At 35.0% G+C, this 22,241-nt stretch overlaps 1 protein-coding gene across 1 annotated transcript in view; it reads left to right on the top strand.

Annotated features, from left to right (window-relative positions):
- Positions 1–22,241, top strand: part of LOC150108170 (uncharacterized) — a 58,072-nt gene that overhangs the window by 5,487 nt on the left and 30,344 nt on the right. The window contains exons 2-3 of the mRNA XM_090390421.1: positions 15,196–15,445; positions 18,496–18,770. Of these exons, the coding sequence (XP_090246547.1) occupies positions 15,196–15,445; positions 18,496–18,770 (525 nt within the window). The remainder of the gene's footprint in view (positions 1–15,195; positions 15,446–18,495; positions 18,771–22,241) is intronic.

Below are 22,241 nucleotides of genomic sequence, written 5' to 3'. Positions count from 1 at the left end.
AGCAAGACATGTATCCTGAGACCACATACTACCATTTTGATTCTCTGAAGATATTTATAACCATCAAAATGATGCATATTATTGCTCCCTGAATCTACCTTCTGAAATAGCATTTTACACTATCTGAAATCTTTCTCATCTGAATTAAATCAGTCTTGATTGATATTGGGTGTTATCTGAAAACGTAACAAAAAAGAATACATTCTTCTCTCTCCTTCTCTCAAAAATTTATTATTAGATTAAGAAATAATATATATATATATATACAAAAGCATAAAGAATACAAAACCGTTAATAACTATTAGGTAGCTCAGTTGACGCGTTCGCGTGACAATGTCAGCATGTATTGCGAATCTTTAGTCGGTGTCCTGATTACTCCTAAACCTTCAATATGGTGGAGATATGTAGGTGATATCTTCATCATATGGCAAAAAAGCATAGAAAACCTACATATGTTTGTAAATAGAATCAACTCACTCCACAACAAAATCAAATTTACCCTAGAAGTTGAAAATAACAAACAACTGCACTTCTTAGACATACTGGTAAAGAGAAGAAAACAATTTCAAACTGTCCATTTACAAAAAAAACTTACAGATACCGGACGATATCTACATTATTCTTCAAACCATCATAGGTCACATAAACATAGCATAATCCACATGTTGGGAAACAGAGTCCACAAATTTGTCTCAGACGAAGACGAGGTTCAGACAGAACTGTCTCAAATTGTTACAACACTATCTCAAAATGGATATCCTCTAAACATTATCAACAAATTCCTGTATAAAGATAACCCCCCGACAACAAGAAACAGTCTCCCAGCAGGTTTCAACAGTCGTCATCCCCTTTATGGGTTCGGTTTCCACCAAAATAGCGAGATTGTTAAAAGCTCATAACATCAGAGTTGTATTTAAACCAACTATTAGCATTAGACAGGTGTTAAGATCTCCTAAAGATAATGTTCAGTTTTACAAATATCCAGGTGTGTATAATATTCCATGTACGTGTGGCCTTTCCTACATTGGACAAACTTCAAGAAGCCTCGAAATCAGACAGAAAGAGCATGTTGGGGATGTCAATCATAATAGGACGATCACCTCCGGTTTAGCGCATCACTTTTCAACTTCTAACCATTCTATAGACTGGGAAAATAGCTCTATGCCCTACATAGACGATGATTTCAGACACCGATTATTCAAAGAAGCAACAGTAGTCCTACGAACATGCAGCAACCTAAACAGAAATCAAGGTGCCATATTGAAAGAGAATTGGAAAAATTTGATCAATTCACTCAGTTTGGCCGAACTACAGTACGCCAATAATCATATAACGCGTGTTCATGCGTTATAATCATATAACGCATGAACACTGACTAAAGATTCGCAATACACGCTGACATTGTCACTGGAACGCGTCAACTGAGCTACCTAATAGTTACTAACGGTTTTGTATTCTTTATCCTTTTGTGCATTTATCATATTTTTTTTGTGTTACCGTTCAAGCCTTGTGAAAGCTAGACAGTTGCTAGCGAAACTGGTAGGCGTTATTGTATGAACATTTATATTAATTAAAAAAAAGATATGGTCACATAAACAATAATTAGTCTTATATATAAATGCTGCTGTTTTCACTAACTCTCTCTCGGTATTTTGCCACTATGAACATCAGTCCTTATCAAATAGAGACAGAGAAAGAGAGAGAGAGAGAGAGAGAGAGAGAATTTTTATCCTTCTTTCTAAAATGCTTCTACCTTATGGAGATTATGAGGTTTACTACATTTCGATTAATATCGCAGTTATGTCAGGGAGTGAATAGAATACTAGCAGAAAGGCAAAAATCACTTCTCCAATGATTTTTAATGCATAATCAATCTTTAAGGCATAATGCCAGGAAACATTTTTTAAAAGCTAACGTTTTGTATACTCCCACTATCCAGTTATTTGTTCTTTTTTTTGCGATTAAGATCTTCACAGTTATTTAATTCCACCCACTCACCCGTCCTCTACGATCTTTTACAACTTCTACATCCTGTTTGTTTTTATTCCATCATGTAATCGACATTCTTTTCACATTTTCTTATAACACCTATCTAAAGAATTATCGTAAATATTTTTAGAAAGTATAGTAGTCCTCAATTTCGCTTTATGTCTAATATTTTTGCTATCATTTTGTTCTCTTCTTTTCATACGTAACCAGGTGTCAAATGAAAAATCTAATTTTTGTTACTTCTATTCCTTTGATCTCTTTCTCACTTCGAATTTACGAGATAATCTTGTAAAGTTGCTGGAGAGTAAAATTCCGTTAAATTTTATAAATACCAGCTGCTTTTGTTTTCCAAATATTTCTTTATCTTTTGAGTCGAATGCATGAAACATATTCATCGCAGACGAATAGGTAGAAGCTTATTGAATCAATAAACTAACTGATGAACTAATAATGATATCATAAATTCTTGTTTGTTCCGGAGGTTTATTGCATTATTTATTAGTTCATCAGTTTATTATGTCATTAAATATTCCCCTCTGGAGGGCATTTTTGGCATCGAATCATGTGTGAATCATTATTCAATATAAGTTTTACAAGAACATAAACGTATTGCAGGAGCATAAAATAAGCTTACATTTCGGCAAAAACAATTAAGTATCGTCATGTAATAGGTGTGTTGTTTAGTTATATTTTCTTTCTATTTATATATTTATATTCCTTTTAATATGTTTCTCTTCATTTTTTTTATTTTTTAAGAATATGGAAAGTTGTAGGAGAAAGACCATTACTTTATATTAAACCTTTGTCATTTGATTTTTATTATTTAAAATTTTATAAACCTGTCTGTTAATTTTTGTTTATTTAACTTCATCATACATGTATGTCCTTTCGTACTTCATAAGTGGAAGATGGCTCTGTTACAGTAACTACCTTTCCTGGAGAAAGTATATTCGTAGTACGGCAGCAGCGAGGACAATGAGACGTTTAAACGAATCGGCAGGAAAATGCACACAATTAATAGACAGCATTTGCCTTATTGACCTCAGTTACTTCTTCCATAAATCCAACCAATACCGTAGGGATATTTCCTCTGCAGTTATTATATCATATTTTTTTTTTTATTTTTGCAATAGCCACTGGTCTTTTCTTTAATAGCGTTTAGTAAATATCATTGCAAATCAGTTCATTTTCTTTTTTGAAAATATTCCTCAAATTCCTCAACAACACCATTTCAAATTCAAGAAATGGAGTGGCTCAACTTAAATTCCCCTGAATATATATAATCACCGATTCTGTATCTTTTCAAAAATGCAATCCAAATAGTATCTACTATTTGGTATTCTGATCTAGAATTCTAGTTAGGATTAGAATTTTCGAAGAGTGAATTTCACTCTGTTTTTTTTTTTTTTTGTTTAAGTTTATGTAGTTTGAACATTTTCTTGATCATCAATACATTTTTAGATAATGCCTTTCATCTGGTTATGTAATGATTTATTATACATTGAATAAGAAGACTGTGCAGCTACCATCATTCTTTGGCGTACAGATGGACATATTCCTTTCAAGTAATTATAAAGAACTCAAAACTCTCTCTCTCTCTCTCTCTCTCTCTTTCTCTGGCTTGCTAAACGCACAATCACGTACATATCCTTGTAAACTCGATCTCTCCTTTATCAAAATCCATATTTCCGCTTAACACAGTTGTCACATGTTCGTTCAGGGGAGAAAAGAGTACTCTGTACCGGAAGCCATTGTCTCCTTAGTGACTATTCAACACAAAGGTAGGATAGTGATGGGTTTTTATTCTTGTCCACCTCCACGCAATAGTTCTTTTTACGAAAAAAGCCCCACCGACGCCGCGGCTGTCTCGTGTCCAGATAACAGGACGTCCCATTTTCTGTAGCAAACGGAGCCGTCTTTCAACGAGGGAGGCAATCGTGCCAAATCACGTTACCTCATCTGACACACCGACGCTACTCACGGGAAACACCCCCAAGTTGGTCCTGTTCTATCGTTCTGCTTGTCTGCAGGGATCTCTTATTACGACAAGATGTGCTCATCAACTTCCGTTCATCCTATTGTTAGAGAATAAAACACGCCGAGGTCGATGGGGTCAACCGCCGATGGTCAAAATGATTAGTATATTTTCGTTGTTCATACTCTTTAGATATGAGCAACAAAATGCACAAAGGATTCGGAGTGCTGCCGCTAGGGATGAGCAATCGTTTCACTGCGTAAAATATGCATTGAAATGATTTTTGAAAAAAAAAAAATAATAAAATTCGCGTTCATATTTAATATCTACATTAGGCCTTAACACTTCGGCATTTGCAAAAGGCTGAAGACCCATAAATTAATCGGCAAAAGAATGTTTGCAGTAGATAGGTACAGAAAAAGGCTGCATACTTAACTCTATATGCATATAATAATAACAATAAAGAATACTAGAAGTTTTCCCTCGTTTTATTTGCTTTCCACACCCCTAGGTAACTCTATATAATCGAAAACATTAGTGGAAAAAATCTGTAGAAATGGATATTTGTAAAGCAAGGTTTAAAAAAGTTTTTATGTAAAAATAATCACCTTGATTTGTTATAAAATGAGAACAAGTTGAAGATTTGTGGGTTGCAGAAATTGGTTGATAGGCGGAAAAGGGATGATATGATTGAGACATTCAAATTACTGAAGGGTTTCTATAAGATTAATTCGAAGATATTTTTGAGAATAGGACTGGTGGTAGGAGGACTAGGGGGCCATACATGGAAGCTGGGTAAGAATGTGGTTAGCAAGGGTGTTAGAGCTAGGTTTTTAACTTGGAGAGTGGTGAATGAGTGGAATAAGCTGCCAGAGTCTGTTGTGGGTGCCATGATTGTGAATGACTTCAAGGCGAGGTATGATAGATACTGTGTGAATGTCGAATAGTTGTTCTTGACATGATGTTAGGGCCTCCCTCGATGAGTCTGTCGCCTCCTTGGAGTTGCCAATAATAATAATAATAATAATAATAATAATAATAATAATAATATGAAATACGGCAATGAAAAAAATGAACTGTTACAAGGCATTAATATAAACTTATTTTAAGAATAATTAATGAATTTCCAGAATTTAATATTTGTTTAAGCATCTACAATGTATAAGTTTATATTCATGCAAAGATTTAGAGTTTAAATTTCTCAAATAATAATAAATTCCTGATATGAACTTTATAGGAAGAAGACAGATCATGTCATGTTGCACCATCACCCTTATCATGAACGACACATCACGAAAATAATCAAGGACAGGGCTTATACCATCTGAAGAGACATAAAAAAAAACTGAAATATTAGAGAACATAGTGATAAACAGTGGTTTATGTAATGCGAGCCAGTAAGCAAGATGTGAAGGCAAAAACCAAGAAATAAAAATATCCAAAAAGATGACTGCTGTTACATAAGTTCAGTTATTGTCTCGTATATAAAGGTTGCAGACATAATACGACACATCTTAATATCAGTACCAAATATCAATTCAATATCGCCTCCAGTCTATTTCATTATATCAAATTCATACAAACCTACAAAATTTAAAAATTGTGGAAATCATAACCCCACCCCCATACACACACACACTTCCACACACACAGTGACATGAAAACCAAGAAATGATTCCTAACTATAAGTGTTAGTCTCAATCAAAAAGGATATAGGTTCAGTTGGTTAGAATTAGGGCCAAACAATTAAGGCTATGGAGATAGTGTATTATATCTGTTTAACTGATTATGTTCTCTGGTGGTTTGTCTATTTTATGGGACGAATAGCTTACCAACTCGCTGCATAGGATGGCAGGTAACTCATGGTCAGTGAAAAGGCTCTCATAAATGTTCCTTCCCCCATTTGAAGGGATCAAAACATAGCACTTTCCAACCAAAGAGAAATTATCACGACGCCCTGACCACTGAGCTACTGAGGTCCCTAAAGCAGTCTTTTTCAAACTGCGGGTAGCGATCTGTTAGGGGATCATGAAACCAGTTTTGCTGGTCGCAAACAGCATTTTGTTAATGATATAGAATAAAACATATCAGAGTGTATCTCACAGATTCGCTTTCTCTCTCTCTTTCTCTATCTATCTATCTTTTGCGGATGAAAAATCCAAGTTTCCATATGAGATTAGCTAACTCACTTTTATTTGAAAAGCACTTAAAAAGTTTTTCCTCGTCCCAGACAGGATTCGACCCGAGGTCTTTTCAACCAAAGGATATCTTTATCGAATGAGCCAAGGAGCGCGTCAAAGAAATTAGCAGAACACTTATTAATAAATTCATGCTGGTATCTCACGAATTTATTTAATCAGAAAGTGAAGGGTAATATTCTATATTTTGCAATAGAAGATAATTAATTCTATGATCTCCATGAAGATCAACTAAATGGAAATATATTTTTTTTTAATTTCATGTCAGATAAAAATACATTTATAGATAAAAATAAAACTATAAAACATCTTATGATCTCAACAAGAGTCCTGGAAATGACAACATAATAAGTGAGATGCTAAAATATGGGGGAGAATTGTTGTAAAATAAATGCATAAGCTATGGAGATCAGATCAGGGTACGCCCCTGAAGAGTGGAAAAAAATCGGTCTTGGTTGTTCTTTATAAGAAAGGCAGTGTTTTAGAATGAAGGAATTACAGAACTATTGCACTAATGAGTCGTCTTGGCAAAGTTCTGATAAAAATACTTACAGCACGCCTGAAGGGTGATATGGAGGCACATCTTCCTGATGAGCAAGCAAGATTTCGAAAAGATCGAAGTAACGTGTAACAAATACTTGCACTAAGACTAATAGCAGAGAAAGTTCGAAGAAAGAACAAAAAGATATATTGCTGTTTCGTGGACTTCCAAAACGCCTTTGACAATATTGACCAAATATAACACGGGCAGTCATGGAATCATATGGTGTGGACAATAAATTAATCCGCCTGTTGAAAGATATAAACAGCCAAGCACAAGCAACAGTCAGGATAGCAGGTGTGACTGGAGATTGGTTTGCCCCTAGTCAAGGCACAATAAAAAAAAAAGGGGGGGGGGAACCAATATCACCTTCATCACACATCTGGAAACAACACTAGATAATATTAAAGAAGAAGGTGGAGACATTTCAATAAATGGCATGAAACTAAACTACCTCTGCTTTGCAGATGACATCGTCCTGATTGAAGAAGACGCAACAAGGCTGTAACGGACACCCCAAATACTAAACGCAGAAGGAATTATGGACTAAATGTAAACTTTGAAAAAACTAAAACAATGATATTCGGATAACAGGAGTTACCATAGAAGGATTTCAACTGAAAAAATGTGGAACACTTCACATATCTTGGATGCCACATGACACATGACTTTGAAAAATTAGAATATCCAGAGCAATAACTATTTTAAAAGCCATGGACAAAATATGGAAGAGCCGAGCTATAAAGATACACAATAAACTGCGTATTGTGGAAACCTGTAACTTCAGCAGCATGCTCTATGGATGTGAGGCCTGGGTACTTCTGAAAGAATCTGAAAGGAGGGTATTAGCATTCGAGAAGAAGCGCTATAGAAAGATCTTGAGAAAAGCCAGATCTAGAAAGTAAACAATGAGGAAATATATAGACGAATACAATCAAAAGAAAACCTGATCCAGAAAATAATCAAAAGGAAACTACGTCTATATGGCCATATATGTAGAATGAACGATGAGAGGAAATTAAAAACGCTGCTGTTTAGGATGATTGAAGGAAAGAATAAAAGAGGAAGACCAAACAGAGAATGGGGCGATGACATCGTCAAATTGTGGGGAAACTCCGTACACAAACTGAGTCATCTTGCACAAAATAGAATGCAATGGAAGAATCATATCAAGATGGTATCAGACACCTACGGGAGTTGAACCCATGATTGTTGGTTGAAAAATACATTTACCAGTAGATGAGTAAACTGATAATCTGCATAAGAAATATGAATAAAATTATTGGTAAATTTTAATTTAATCATTTTAAAATTATATTTAAAATACAGACTAGTTGGACACAGCAAGTATTTAGATATGAATAATGTTTCTGCTGATCGCAAACAAGTACAAGAATCGTTTCCCAGAATAATGAAGGGTTATGAAAGAGATCAGATTGTTTTTAATCGTTGTTTTTAAAGATTTTTTAAGGACGGCGCACTGACATGATGCCCTCACTCAATGCATCATCGATACGAAACGCAGGTCCTAATTGAAAAGATCTGGATTCTAATCACGTCTGGTAAGCGAAGAATATTTATAAAGGCTTTTCAATGAAGGTGAGTTAGCCGATGTCATACTGAGATGGAAAAGTTTTTGCTCCTGGAAACTTTGGTTTTTCATCCCACAAAATGGCCAGACTTTCGCAATGTATCAACATAATACATTGAATTCATAGCTTGAGTCTTCCGCCATAATTCCAAACCGGCCAACCGCTAAGAGTAAGCCGAAATAGCATTCCAGTAGCCCGTAATTGATATTATTACTCAGTTAACATCAAGCATTCTAGTTGATCAGAACACCGAGAATTTTATAGTAATTTTGAATGACTGGGACCAATCATGCAATGGCATCTCTATGTATTCTCGGTATCTTTTTCATTTCATTCAAATAACAGTGGGTCAACACACGACGTTTCAAAATAGAAAAGCAAAATATATCTCTGCAAAGAAGGGGAGGGAGATTAAAATCTTTAAAGAAGTTGAAAAACAACACATTTTTCTCTTTTTATATATATGTAAATAAAACAATTATTGCAGTTTCTCCTCCTGAAACACAAAAGTTAGTGACGGATCTTGCTCCACCTTTGTATGAAGTTGTCCTGGTGTTGTACTACCCAAGCGATCATTTACACTTGGGCCTGCCGATAGTTTTTTCGGCATGAAACTCTATGGATTTCGATCCGAGTTTCGGACCCGGCTATAAAATAGAACGGGATTTACCATCTCCCTTTCAATTAACAAAAGTAAGGTGTTTTCAGGAGGCGACGATGATAATCATTCGCCTCCTAAAAACCTTTCCAAACATCTTTCTAACAAGACTGAATCTTGTCCTGTAGAAGGTTATAGCAGAATTTCTGCTGCGCATATCATGTCACCGATCACTACAGCAAACATTTGCATATCACAATTAATAAATCTCAGCTTAAAAGATTACAAAATTTTAACATAATTCAGAAAGCTATTTTCTTATAAACGCGTGGTAATAATAATGATAATAACAAAAAAAATCCATCTACAAAAAAAAAAAAGAAAAAAAAGCTCGAGACCCATTGAATGTACCAAGATATGTATGACAGCATTTAGCACATCACTAACACAAGAAGCTCTATATCAAGCAAAATATCAAGGTAGCCTATAATTTCTGCTAAAGAGGCCCATATCAAATCGTTAAAGTTTTGAAGAGGCATTAAACATGACAACTGTTTTGCATTGTAATTATGTTCTTATTGTACAAGTTTTAAGTAAAAATAACTATGTAAATACATTTCCCACTATGCAATCATACCTAAGTACGTCAAATCAAGAGACCTACTCGATCATTTCGATCACCCAGAATGACACACAAAAGCCCCGTCATTATCCCCACCACTGACGGTCACAAAAGAAAAAGTTTCTTTAATAAAGGGGTTTAAATCATTCCAACTAAAGACCACCTTTCTTAAAAGATGAATGTAAATAGGCTATCGTCTGATTAAGTATTTCCGACGTCCTTTAGGCTTAGTTGGCAATACCTTATTCATTTATTCTAACAATCGCAGACAAGAAGAGAAATACCTACTGGCCATGTTATTTGTTCTTTCTCCCTCTCTTCTGAAAACGATCGCAAGTAGCCCGAAGCGTGCCGTTAGGACTTATTATCTAATGGATTAGACCAAATTGCCGTATTAAGCGATAATCACAGCTTCTATGCTTTTTAAGAGGTTAATCTACTCTGCCTGGATGGAATGTGACAGTGAAGCAGACGAAGCTGTTTATCATAACAGGCTTTTTAGCCCTCTAACGGGTAATTTACTGACTGCGGTGCGATACAATTACTGAAATTTTTTTTTTTTTTTTTTTTTTGCTTTCTTTTCTAACACACTGCACGAATCGTTTCCGAATAGCTTTTGATCCATCAGATAACAGAATACAGTTAAGTGGAATGAAAAAGAAACGCGTTTTTTGCCACGGAGAACAGAAGCCATTACCGAATACTTGAAAAATGTGAATTATATTTGCTATTCTTTTTTCCGATTGCAGATATTGTGAATTATGATATTTTTATTTTAAGATTTTAAAATGTTTCTATGTCGCAGTTAAATTATATATATATATATATATATATATATATATATGTGTGTGTGTGTGTGTGTGTGTGTGTGTGTGTGTAAACATTTTATATTTACACTTTAAACCATTTTAACAAGATTTTAATTTACGGTATTTACGGCTACAATACTTTCCAGTAGTTTATTCTAATATATAGCTACTCTTTCACTGAAAGAATATTTCCTTAAATATGATATATAATTATCCTTCACATGCAAGATTTTTGGGAAACTGGAAAAATCTCCCTATAATTTATCTTGTGCACTCCATAATAGTTTTATGAATTCAGTGAAATCTCCCCCATGCCTTTTGTATTATATTCAAGGTTCGTAACCTTGATCAAGATCAAGGGCCCTGATCAAGATTTTATTTTTGGCTCCCTCTTTATTTTTTTATTTTTTGGAAAAAAAATACGATAGAAATAGATCGGTTAATTTTTAACTTTAATCAAAAACGTTACAGAATTTGAAAATTTGTAAATGAAAATATAATACTAATTATTTTATTAATACTCCATTTCAGGCTCCCTCGTCCCGTGCCCTGTGCCTGTGCACCCGTTGCACCTGCCTAGTTACGGCACTGAGTATCATAATAACTATAATTGATAAAGAAGCACAGTTCGTAGCAAAATTGTGTTGCAATTGCCTTAGAATTTTGCTGACAAAATTTCTTGTAGACTACCCTTAGTAACAGCCTCCATTATCTTAATCACCATGGATGGTATATTACAGGCCTATAATTTTTCATTTTATTTTTCGATCTTTCTTTATGGATTGAGGTAACGTATGCTTCTCCAATGTCATCTCATTAGTCATCACACTTGATAAGACAAAAATTTTCTGCAATGTTTCTAAACTGTCAGTTCAATTTATACCTTCTTTTTGTTGTTCTTAAGTAAGAATATAATTCTTTGTTTCTTTGGTAGACAACATTTTTCTCTGTTCTCCTTTTAGCAATTCTTATGCATTTATCAGTCTTACTACAAACGTTTTTATATCAAAGCTAAATGAATCTCTAGCTAAGCCTATAATAATAATAATAATAATAATAATAATAATAATAATAATAATAATAATAATAATAATAATAATAATAATAATAATAATAATAATAATAATAATAATAGTTGTTGTTATTGTTGTTGTTATTATTATTATTTTATTCACATAATTGATACACAGTCAAAACAAGATGTCATTTAAACAACAATTTGATTTGCTCTGAATCTGGATTGCTCTGGTGATACAGAACAATTCAGATTCTACCCAAGAATCTAAGAACAGTCTGTCAGGTAGAGTCGTAAAATATGTACTGTTCCAAGTAACGCTATTTTTTTGTCGATCATATAGAATCACTTCGTTGATATTTAATTGCTTTAAAAAGTTGTATAGCTTCTTTGAAGTTGCACCAAGTGCACCGATAACTATTGGAATGACTTTGGTGTGTTTAAGCCACAGCCGGCCAACTTCGATTGCCAGATCTCGATATTTAGTAATTTTTTCCAGTTCTTTGTTGTTAATGTTGTTATCACTGGGTACTGCAATATCGATAATCCAAACTTGTCGATGTTCGATAATTGTGATGTCAGGTCTATTGTGTTCCAAATGCCGATCAGTTTGTATTCTGAAGTCCCAGAGAATTTTTGCTGTTTCGTTTTCCAATACAGTCTCTATTTTATGCTGCCACCAGTTATCAGAAGTAGGAAAGCCATATTTTTTTACATATACATGCCAATGAACTATTTTGGCCACTTGATCATGTCGGTATTTATAGTCAGTTTGAGCTATTTTGCTGCAGGCGCTGATTAGATGTTCTACAGTCTCATCTTTCTGATCGCATAATCTGCATTTGCTGTTATTATTGATCATCAAAATTTTTGCTTTGATTGCATTAGTTTGTAACGCTTGTTGTTGAGCGGCTAGAATAAATCCTTCGGCTTCTTTTTTAATATATCCATATTGTATCCATTGCCACGTCTTGTTCACGTCATTCTTTTCCTCAGTATCTCGAAGAAATTGGCAGTGCAAGGGTTTATTTTTCCAGCGTACATATCGATTATTTTGCTGTTCCTTTCTGTAATCGGATTAGTTTCCTGTTGCTTTTAGAATGCTCTCTTGTGTAATTGCTTGAAGCATTTTTTCAGAGCAAATTATTATTATTATTATTATTATTATTATTATTATTATTATTATTATTATTATTAAAAGCCTCCATGGAGTCAAAGACTAAGCGTGGGAGGTCCACTGACACACACAGTTTATCATATCGCGCCTTAAATATGTTCACCGTCTCTGCGCTCACCACACTCTCGGGGAATGCATTCCAATGACTCACCACTCTCCACCAAAAAAAAAAACTTCTCTTCACCCCCTTGCTCACTCTCCTCATACAGCGTCCATGGATGGCCTTTTGTTCTCTCCCTGTCTTCCCCAATTCTATGTAAAACCTCCCAGACATTAATCTGTAATAACCTCTTAACAGCTTATATGTCTTAGTTATATCCCCTCTCCTCCTATCCACCAATTTTCTCAGTCAGTCTTCATATCAACATTCCAGAAACTAAAAGTGACCTTAGTCAATCATCTCTGGACCTTTTTCAATGCATCTTCATCTTTTTGAAAACAATGTACTGTATTGCATAATAATCCATATGTGGCCTGATCAAAGCCTTATACAAGGGAACCATAACATCCTTACTTCTATAAGTCAGTGCCTTCCGCATCATTCCCATTATCCGATGTGCTGTCCTCACAATTTTGGCAACATGTTCCCGAAATTTTAGATACTTGTCCACAATCACTCCCAGATCTCTCATCTCCTCAACCTCATCCAAGATATTCCACCGATTGTGTACCCTACATCCCATCTCTGCTTCCCAAATTTCAAAACTTTACACTTCGCAACAGTGAATGAAATCTCCACTCATTTACCCATTCAGCCAGTGTATTCAAGTCCTCTTGCAAAGCCACGGCATCCGCTGTACTCCTGATAGCTCTCCCTAACTTTGCATCACCAACAAACAACTGCACATCACCATTCAGACCTCTTCCAATATCACCTGCATACAAATTAAACAGCAGTGGACCCGAAATAGATCCTTGGGGGTACACCGCTAGTAACGTTTTTCTTTTGGGATATGGCTCCTCCATAGACAGCTCGCTGATACCTATCAGACAGGTAATCGCCAATCCAGGGAACTAATCCAATGTTCAGCCCCCTCCTCCATCCTTTCCAATTTAATTAGCAGCTTATCATGTGTCAATTTATCAAAGGCCTTTGCAAAATCTAAATATACTACTGTGTATGCAACACCCTTATCCAATGCATTTGTCACTTTATTATTAACAGTAAGCAGGTTTTACTAAAATACTCGTAAAGAGCCAAAAGGCTTCATTTTGGCGATGCAAAATTATATACTCTTAAATCAAGTAGATATTATCTCAAAGCCGAATACAGAAACTATAAAAGTTTCGTACAAAATTTGACCAGAGAGATTACGGGAATACACTCGCCGACATTTACGAGTTGCCCTAGCAGACCATATAGGAGAACATGATCGCTGCCCAAGCGTCCATATATTCGCTTCCTATTGTTCCATTTTGATAAGGTTTTCACTGGCCTGACAGCTTTTTCTAACTAATTGGTTCTCCTTAGAGAACCAGGCAGAAACCTTAAGAGAGCAAAAACTCTCGTTCAGTAAAAGTAAGCAGGCTACTAAAACACGATCTTCCTTTAACAAATCCACGCTGGCCACCAAAGTGCATTTTTCTGTTGTCAACCCAATTCCGATTCTTGATTCTAATTAACCTCTCTGACACCTTAATCACAATTCCAGACACACAGACTGGCCTATAATTCAAAGCCCTAGTCTTATCGCCTACCTTATGAATAGGAACAATTTTACCCTCTTTCCACGCCTTCGGAACTTGGCCCAGTGCAAGACTCATGTTAGAAATATATGTATAAGTTGTTGTTAACTCTTCGGAACATTCCCTCAAAATACGTGGTGAAATAGCATAAATTCCTAGAGACTTATTAACATCAGGTTTATTCAATTCCTGATATACCTCTTGCTCACTTATTAACAGTTCCTTTCCCTTCTTTCCCACTGCATTCAATTTCTGCATGATGTCACATTCACAAGAATGAAATATCTTTATAAATTGCTCATTCAATACGTGAACTATATCCTCCGTAGCGGTTATCATTCCTACATTTTCACCAATCAATGCCATCCTTCCACAATCATTCTTTCTTCTACTGGCCACATATCGAAAAAAAAAATAGGATGCTCAACCTTACCATCCTTATCAAGCGAGTCAGCTTCCTCGCCTGCTGTTTGTACTTCTTATGCAACCGGTTGTTATAACTACTCATCTTGTGCTTCTCCCATAATACCTTCGTCTTCCAGATTTATCTCTTGATTCATCCATTTCTCACCTGCTCTATTCACCTTCTTGAACTTTGAAATGCAATTCTTATATTTCCTCCACCGAATAGTTTTCGAGTAGGACCCAAGTAGCACTGATATCCTTTCCACCCAGTTTCTCTTTCCAATTTATTGCCAGTTTTATACTACCAGTCGATTTCTTTTTACCTCATCATCCATTAGTTTCTTATCCACTCATCTACGAATCCAGTTTCTGTCTTCTAGAGCGGCGTTTTAACAATTTATTTTTTATGTGTGTGTGTGTGTGTGTGTGTGTGTGTGTGTGTTCTTAAAGCATTAAAAATGGATAGTATTTCCACTAGAAAATAACAAATCTTTTGTTTTCATTTAGGCTTTGGTTTTATCTTATAATTTAATTTGATTTCATTGAGCAGCGTGTATGCAATAAATAATCTGTCTCTTTTCTGTGCAGATCACCAGTTATGATGACTATTATGAATGGACCGATGGCCATTGTCGATATGTGTACAGGCCTGATTGTGATGAAGCTCGAAGACACGGGAGTGGTTGGGCTATGAGAAATACCAATAACCATAACGTGCACATATTAAAAAAATCTTGCTTAGGAGTTCTTGTATGTAGTCTACGATGTACTCTTGATAACGGCGATAAAGTTCACCTAAGGCCTGCCATTTGTGACAAAGCCAGAAAAAAACAGCAAGGTAAGGAAAATGATAACGTTTAGTTTTTATTGGACTTCTTATTCCTAATTTCTAAATCGAGTAAGATGTCTAAATAGAAAGTCGGTATTTTATTCGTCAACTCAGAGTTGTTAGAAGAAAATTAGCATAATCTTAGTACCGGAAACACCGCAATTCATGTAAATAATATTCAATATTTTCTCTTTTTTTTTTTTTTTTTAATGTCTGAGAGTGCATCTGAGAACGACTGCACTTTATCTCAAATACCTATTATCTTTTTTATTATATGCCTCTTACCCAAGAAAGGTAGTAAACCTTATAGTACATTAGTACCACAGGTGGGACAACGGATTTCTTAATTTTTTTAAAAAAGTTTATTTATTACATTTATATAATTATTTATATATATATATATATTACATAATCTGGAGTCCTGCTTCAGAAACCTAAATATATGAACTTTTCGAGACATTTCCAGCCTCCATCAAGCAGGGAGATATTCTCACACCGGGTGATAAAATTCATCCCTATTAATAATCTCTTATAGTACAAATATATCAAAAATTAAGCACCAATAAAATTAAATTTACGCGCGCAGCACGCACGCACGCACTCACTCACACACCCGTGCAAAATGTTGACAAAGATTTGCATATCAGAAACCATTGTCAAGTTTGCCCAGACAAAAAAAAAAAAAAAAAAAAAAAAAAAAAAAAAAAAAAAAAGCTGCAGAACCTGGATCGAGGAATATATGTCAGTGGAAAGTATACAGCAAAAATGTAGCTACTTTTATTATTACACGGTCCCAGGACTAATCGCTGGAGCCCACTCTACAGTATATTATCTACCATACACTATACAGTATTTTTGTCTGCTAATTAATTATATTCTCTAACCAATTTGCTTTTTTGCCGGAAGAAAATCCGATTTCTCCGAAAAAAATTCTTGCTATCTTCGTATGAGATCGACTAACTCATCTTTAATTGAAAAAGCTCATACAAGATTCCGCTCTTCGAGAAAGTAAACAATGTTTGCAATGAAAGGTTGTATATTCTGTTATTTCTTCCAATGCGCTTTGGAGGCACGGCTTGGAAGAAAGAAGCACTCCACTGAAGAAACACTTCGAAAAACGAAACACTTGGAAGGAAGAAACACTGCAATACATATATCCATACCAACTTAAACAAAACAAACCGCAAACTTACAATTGTTAGAATCGCTCTACTGCGATACTAACAACCAATCGCAGTAGAGCGATATAATTTTTAAATTTTAAGCATAGTAAATCGATATAATTTTTTTTTAAATGCAAAAAAAAAAAAAAAAGATCTTTTGTTAAGGAACAGCCTCACATTAAACATTGATTTGGGTTATTTTTTATTTGTTTTCAGTTGTTGTTTAATTGAGTTGAAATTAAGTAAATGAAATGAAATTTCATTTTCATTTTCATTGAGTAGATCAGGATTAGTAGCGTACAAGCCTCTAAGCATAGAAGAGGATCCCTGAAAGTCATCAAGATGAAAGTTTAAATTTTTCATCAAGATGAAAAGTTTAAATAAGAGTGCGCTAGTTCTTAAATCTGATGAGATATAACCCAGAGTTTTATTATTGTTTAAAATTTCAGCCCAAACAAAAAAGGCTATAAGGAGAGGTGTAATTATGCCTATAAAAAGAATGTATTCTCTGCGGGTTTGCGTATTTTACAGTATGAAATACCCGAGTTTCGGGGAGAAACTCTGTTACATCCATATGAGACCACACATCTCATTCAGTTGAAAAGCTCTTATAAGATGTTCACTGTGTCCTAGACGGAATTCAAACCCAGTATGGCTTAATCGACATTGCCATAAGTGGATGAAATTTGCAAAATCCACCATTACATGTATCGAATATATGCATAATGATTACAATAACGAATACAATAGAGACCTAATAATATATGAAATTAGAAAACCAAATAACATATTTGGAAATCTTGATTTTTATATATGAAACTTATGTATGTGTAGTACCTTCAGTATCAAACATTTTTTTTTTTCAAGAGGTAGAATCGTTATCCAGAATTTTAAAAAAATCCATTACAGAATCAGAAAAGAAAACAAAGTTGGAGAGATTATCGTAGTTTCATTATGGTATCCTATAATTCAATTCTGTTATTGATTTTAAAATATGCGCATTAAATGCGAAGATTTTTCTGGTGACTAGAGACAAACGGATACTTATAATAATCCGCTTTCACAACGACACCTCAAATCCATTAGTAATAAGTTAGAGAAGTATAGGGATCTAAAAATATGTTTCGGTTTGGCATCACTAATCGCTTTATTCCCACCTCTTAAGGTGTTTGTGACTTAAAATGGATTGAGTTAAAGCATTAAAAAAATAAAAAAACTATGTATTTTTGTCATATGTTTCTACTCCTCTTATCGCTAGCAATGTTATCGAGAGACATTGCATACATGATTTCTGTATGCGTAGAAAAAAACGCTTTATTTCATTGTCTATTAGATTATCAACATAAAAAAATATAAAAAGAAACATTATTGGAATTGCATTCAATGAATCTCATAAATATGTTTTTCCCATTTTAAGAATTCCGAAATAGATTTTCAGCATGTTACTACATATAATCAAATAATTACTATTTTTGTAATTTCTCCAGTCGTCAATAAAGAGTAACATTTGAAAAACTGTTAAATGTTATATAACCTATCAATAATATGAACATGAGAATTTTCAGAGAAAAATGACGCAAATTACTACTTTTAAAAAACTCAGTTTTAGAGTTTTGGGAGAGTTTATATTGATAAAAACGATAAAAGTTTTTTTTTTTTTCAGTGTAGAATTTAACAAGAGGAGAGAGAGAGAGAGACAGAGAGAGAGAGAGAGAGAGAATTGTACATTATTAAATATAAAAACTAATGAATTGAAAAAATAGATGGAATTATCATCTCTGTCTCTATTTAATAGTTTCAAATAATAAAATAGAAAAAAGTCTATAAAGAATAATAAAAAATAATAATATGCAGACACATCCGAGAAGCAAGGTGTAATTATTATAATGTTTCCAGGAAAGCCATGTCCAAATCGCAAATGTCCGGGTCGTTTGGAAGTTCTTGCTTGCAGAGGGCACTGTGGATACCCAGTAACCCACTTCTGGCGCCATACAGATTACGCCATCTTCTTCCAAGCTAAGGGAATCCACGATCATCCCCGACCAGAGCCGAAGGCAACTGCCGAGGCCAGAAGGTCCATACATGGTACAGGAAAACGAAGTCGTGCAGCAAGTAGCTTACTTCAAGATACATCGCTTCGTTTAGGTAGTAGCCTAACTTTTAACCCTCAGGTAAGACCCATCATGTGTGTGTGTGTGTGTTAATTATTCTGATGGATTAGTCAGCAAATAATAAAAAGAGAATTTTTTTTAAATTCTGTTTTTCTTTTAAATGTTTCTTTCTTTCTTTCTTTTTTTTTTTGTTCTTTCTATTCTTTTTTCCCTGTTATTTTCATATCTTATTACGTTTACATAGAATCATAAATATTAATTGTGCCTACTCAGTAGAAATAAATAATCGCTCAGATTATATTGATAGTTATTCTTGTAGATAAACTTATACGTTGGTTACACATGACTTTTAATTTTTCAGGAAATGACAACGTATACTAAAATATTAATTAAAAAACTTTAATTAATACCTTCCTATATTTCGGCAAGGTTACATTGCCATCTTCTGGGAACATAAAACTATGATATATGCACGCAGGCACTAACAACGAGCAAATGAGGCTGAACAAGGTAACTGACGTTGGTCCTAGAGTCCTAAAGGTGCCTCCTAGCGGGATAAATTGGGTTGTCTTGGCTGTTGGGCTGATGTTCTAAGGATGCAAGCTTCCCAAATTTGGGGCAGTCCCATGCACCCAAATGAAGAAAGCCATTTTACTACGAAGAAAGCTGGAAGAAAGCCATTTTACTACGGTGTAGTAAAATGGCTTTCTTCCAGCATATTCTGTGGTGGGTATCTGGTGCATGGTCCACAAGTCCTGAGTGGCTGTATTGGAGAAACCGGATGTAGTCTTTGTGTTCGGAAATCCTGATATTAGCTGTTCTGCCTGTTTGCCCGTAGTAGGACAGTTTACAGCTGCAAGGGACCTGGTATACTCCAGGTAGGTCTAGGGGAAGTGGCTGGTCTTTGGTGGAGCAGATAAGGGATGCCAGTTTCTTATGTGGTTTATAACAGGTAGTCAGGTCATATTTTTTTATGATTTTTGTTAGCTTTTCAGACGTGCCCCGGATACAGGGAATGGTGATGGATCTAGTGTAATCTTTGTTATGAAGGGAAAGAGGATTGTGGTTAACTGATTTTAATATTTTCTGGATTTTTGCGGGGTTGTAGCCATTGGCTAAGAAGGTGTTAAGGATATGGTTAAGTTCAGTAATTAGGGCATTGTTGTCTGAACAGATTAATTTTGTCCTGTTATATAGGGTTTTTATAATCCCATATTGGTTTGAGAGGGGGGAGGGTGATTGTTGGTGAATGTATCTAACTGTATGGGTCGGTTTTCTGTAAACAGAGAAAACCCGGGATCCACCAGGCTGGCGTGTAATCAGAGTGTCTAGAAAAGGGCGACTGTTGTTTTTTTTTTTTTCCCAAGGTGAACTGGATTCTGGGGTGTTGGTTGTTTAAGTGTGTTAGGAAGTTGTGGAGTGTGTCTAAGCCATGCGGCCAAATAGAGAACACATCATCCACGTAGCGTAGCCAGACAGTGGGGTTTTTGTGGGGCTGAGTTTAAGGCTTTTTCTTCAAAAGTCTCCATAAAGAAGTTTCCTGTGGAAGGGAGTGGGGGGGGAGTAGAGAACCCATGGCTGTACCCTCTATCTGTTTATAGAATTTTATATTGATAGTTTCTTGATATGAATATTAAAAGATTGCTGAAATTTTTCTTTACTAGACAATATATATAATTAAGTATACTGGAAAATGTGTGTTGGTAGCAGTTCTAACAAAAACAACAAAGTAACTACATTTATAGGTAGATAATTTTATCTCTTTTTCTTTTTTTTTTGCTGTTAACACGCTTCTTGAATTCTCTGCTGCCCTCTTACATTTATTCCTGGGTGCCTGCGTAGCTTGTGGCAACAATTTTTATTCCATAATGTTAACTGCCAGAATGACAGATTTCAAGTTTTATTGTTAATTTAGGTTCGACTTTGCACACCAGAGGAATATTTTCTAGATTTTTTATTCAGTTAGTCCCAAGTTTGAGGCAGGAAAGTATAAGGTTTTTCTTATGGAAAGTAGGGTGTTTAACCCCGCAACTCAAATTTTATTACAAAGGGAGCTCTGTCTACTCCCTTTGAGCAATAAAAAGCGTTATATGATGTATTTATTTCTTTATTTTTAGATTTTTTATTCTACCAGGTGGCAATGATTTTAATCTCGGTCGGATATCACATTTCTTTTAGTGTTCTGGTATAACATGTGGTCCAATCACATTACAGCTATACCAAAAGTTTCGATCTTTCGTAGATGTAACTGACAAGAAATTCAAATATATATTTTTTTCTGCACTTAAATAGTACTTATGCTAAAAACAGTTTCATCATGATTTTCGCTCTGCTTTCATTTACATATATTTATTTCATTGTAATAGTTAGCTTTTCTTTAATAATTTCATTTAAGTTATTTAAAGATAGGATTCTTTTGAGCATCCTTTTCATACCTAATACTTGAAGTGTTATAGAAATTTGTAGTACATATGACAGTCTTGAAAACTTATTTCGATTTTCATTTCGAATAGTATACAAGATAATTTTCCCTTTCAGTCGTTTCCGACCGTAGGTGACTTTGTAAGCATTGCCCACAAAGTATTCCTGGTGAGATGTTTACAGGGTAGTTCATCATTGCTTTCCCCAACTCCCCAAGTTTATCCGGGCTCGGGACTGGCATATATCTGGGACGTATTCATGACTGTAATCCATGTGGGACCGACTCACGGGGACGGTTTGCCTGTTCTAGGGGACGAAAAACCCGAGTTTCCGGGTGAAAAAACCCTATCTTTGCATGAGACCGGCTAACTCACCTTTAGTCGAAATAGACCACTAAAGGTTCCTCACGTTACTGACGAGAATCGAACCCAGGTCTTTCCGGCCAAAGGTCTTCGTCTATACTGACTGAGCTATGGAGGCTCCTTTACTTTACAGCAATTTGAAATCAATATCACTGAATTCATTCACAAATTGAACTGGTTCTCTACCCATGTACTAAAGTGTAGGAAGCAGCCTTGTAGGGAGAACCAAGATTACTGTTGAAGGGAAGTATGCTTTGTTATATATATATATATATATATATATAATAGATCTGATCATTCTTTCCAAATGCGCTATTAGAATCCTGAAGGAGGAAAAGATATTTATCTTTCTCATTTCTCCCTTAAGCGTCGGTCTCAATGATCTATTACGGTCAAGTAACTGGCTTCGGTAACCGGACTAGTGTTCTGATAGGTCGGCTGATCCAATCTGCATAGTCTGCCTGGGTTGTCTTAGTAGATGAAAATCCTGAATTTCCGGGAGAAAAACTCTATATCGCCTCCATACGGCTAATTTCTTCACTTGAAAAACACCTATAATGGTTACATAGGATCCTAGACGAGATTCAACCCATGGTGCCTCCATTCAAAGGGAATTGTCATTATCGGCTGAGCTACAGAGGCTTCTTATTCCTAGCAAATAAATTATCGTATATATGAAGAGATATAAAAAGGAATGAAACACACTATCTGCATTCAGCCGTCTCTGTTTTTATCCCACTGAACTTTA

This window comes from Typopeltis vanoorti, chromosome 3 (genome assembly GCF_054136105.1).
Source record: "Typopeltis vanoorti isolate ZY-2024b chromosome 3, IOZ_Tvanoo_1.0, whole genome shotgun sequence".
Taxonomy (NCBI): Eukaryota; Metazoa; Arthropoda; class Arachnida; order Uropygi; family Thelyphonidae; genus Typopeltis; species Typopeltis vanoorti.
Note: the sequence above shows the minus strand (reverse complement) of the source record. Positions and strands in the feature narration are given on the sequence as shown.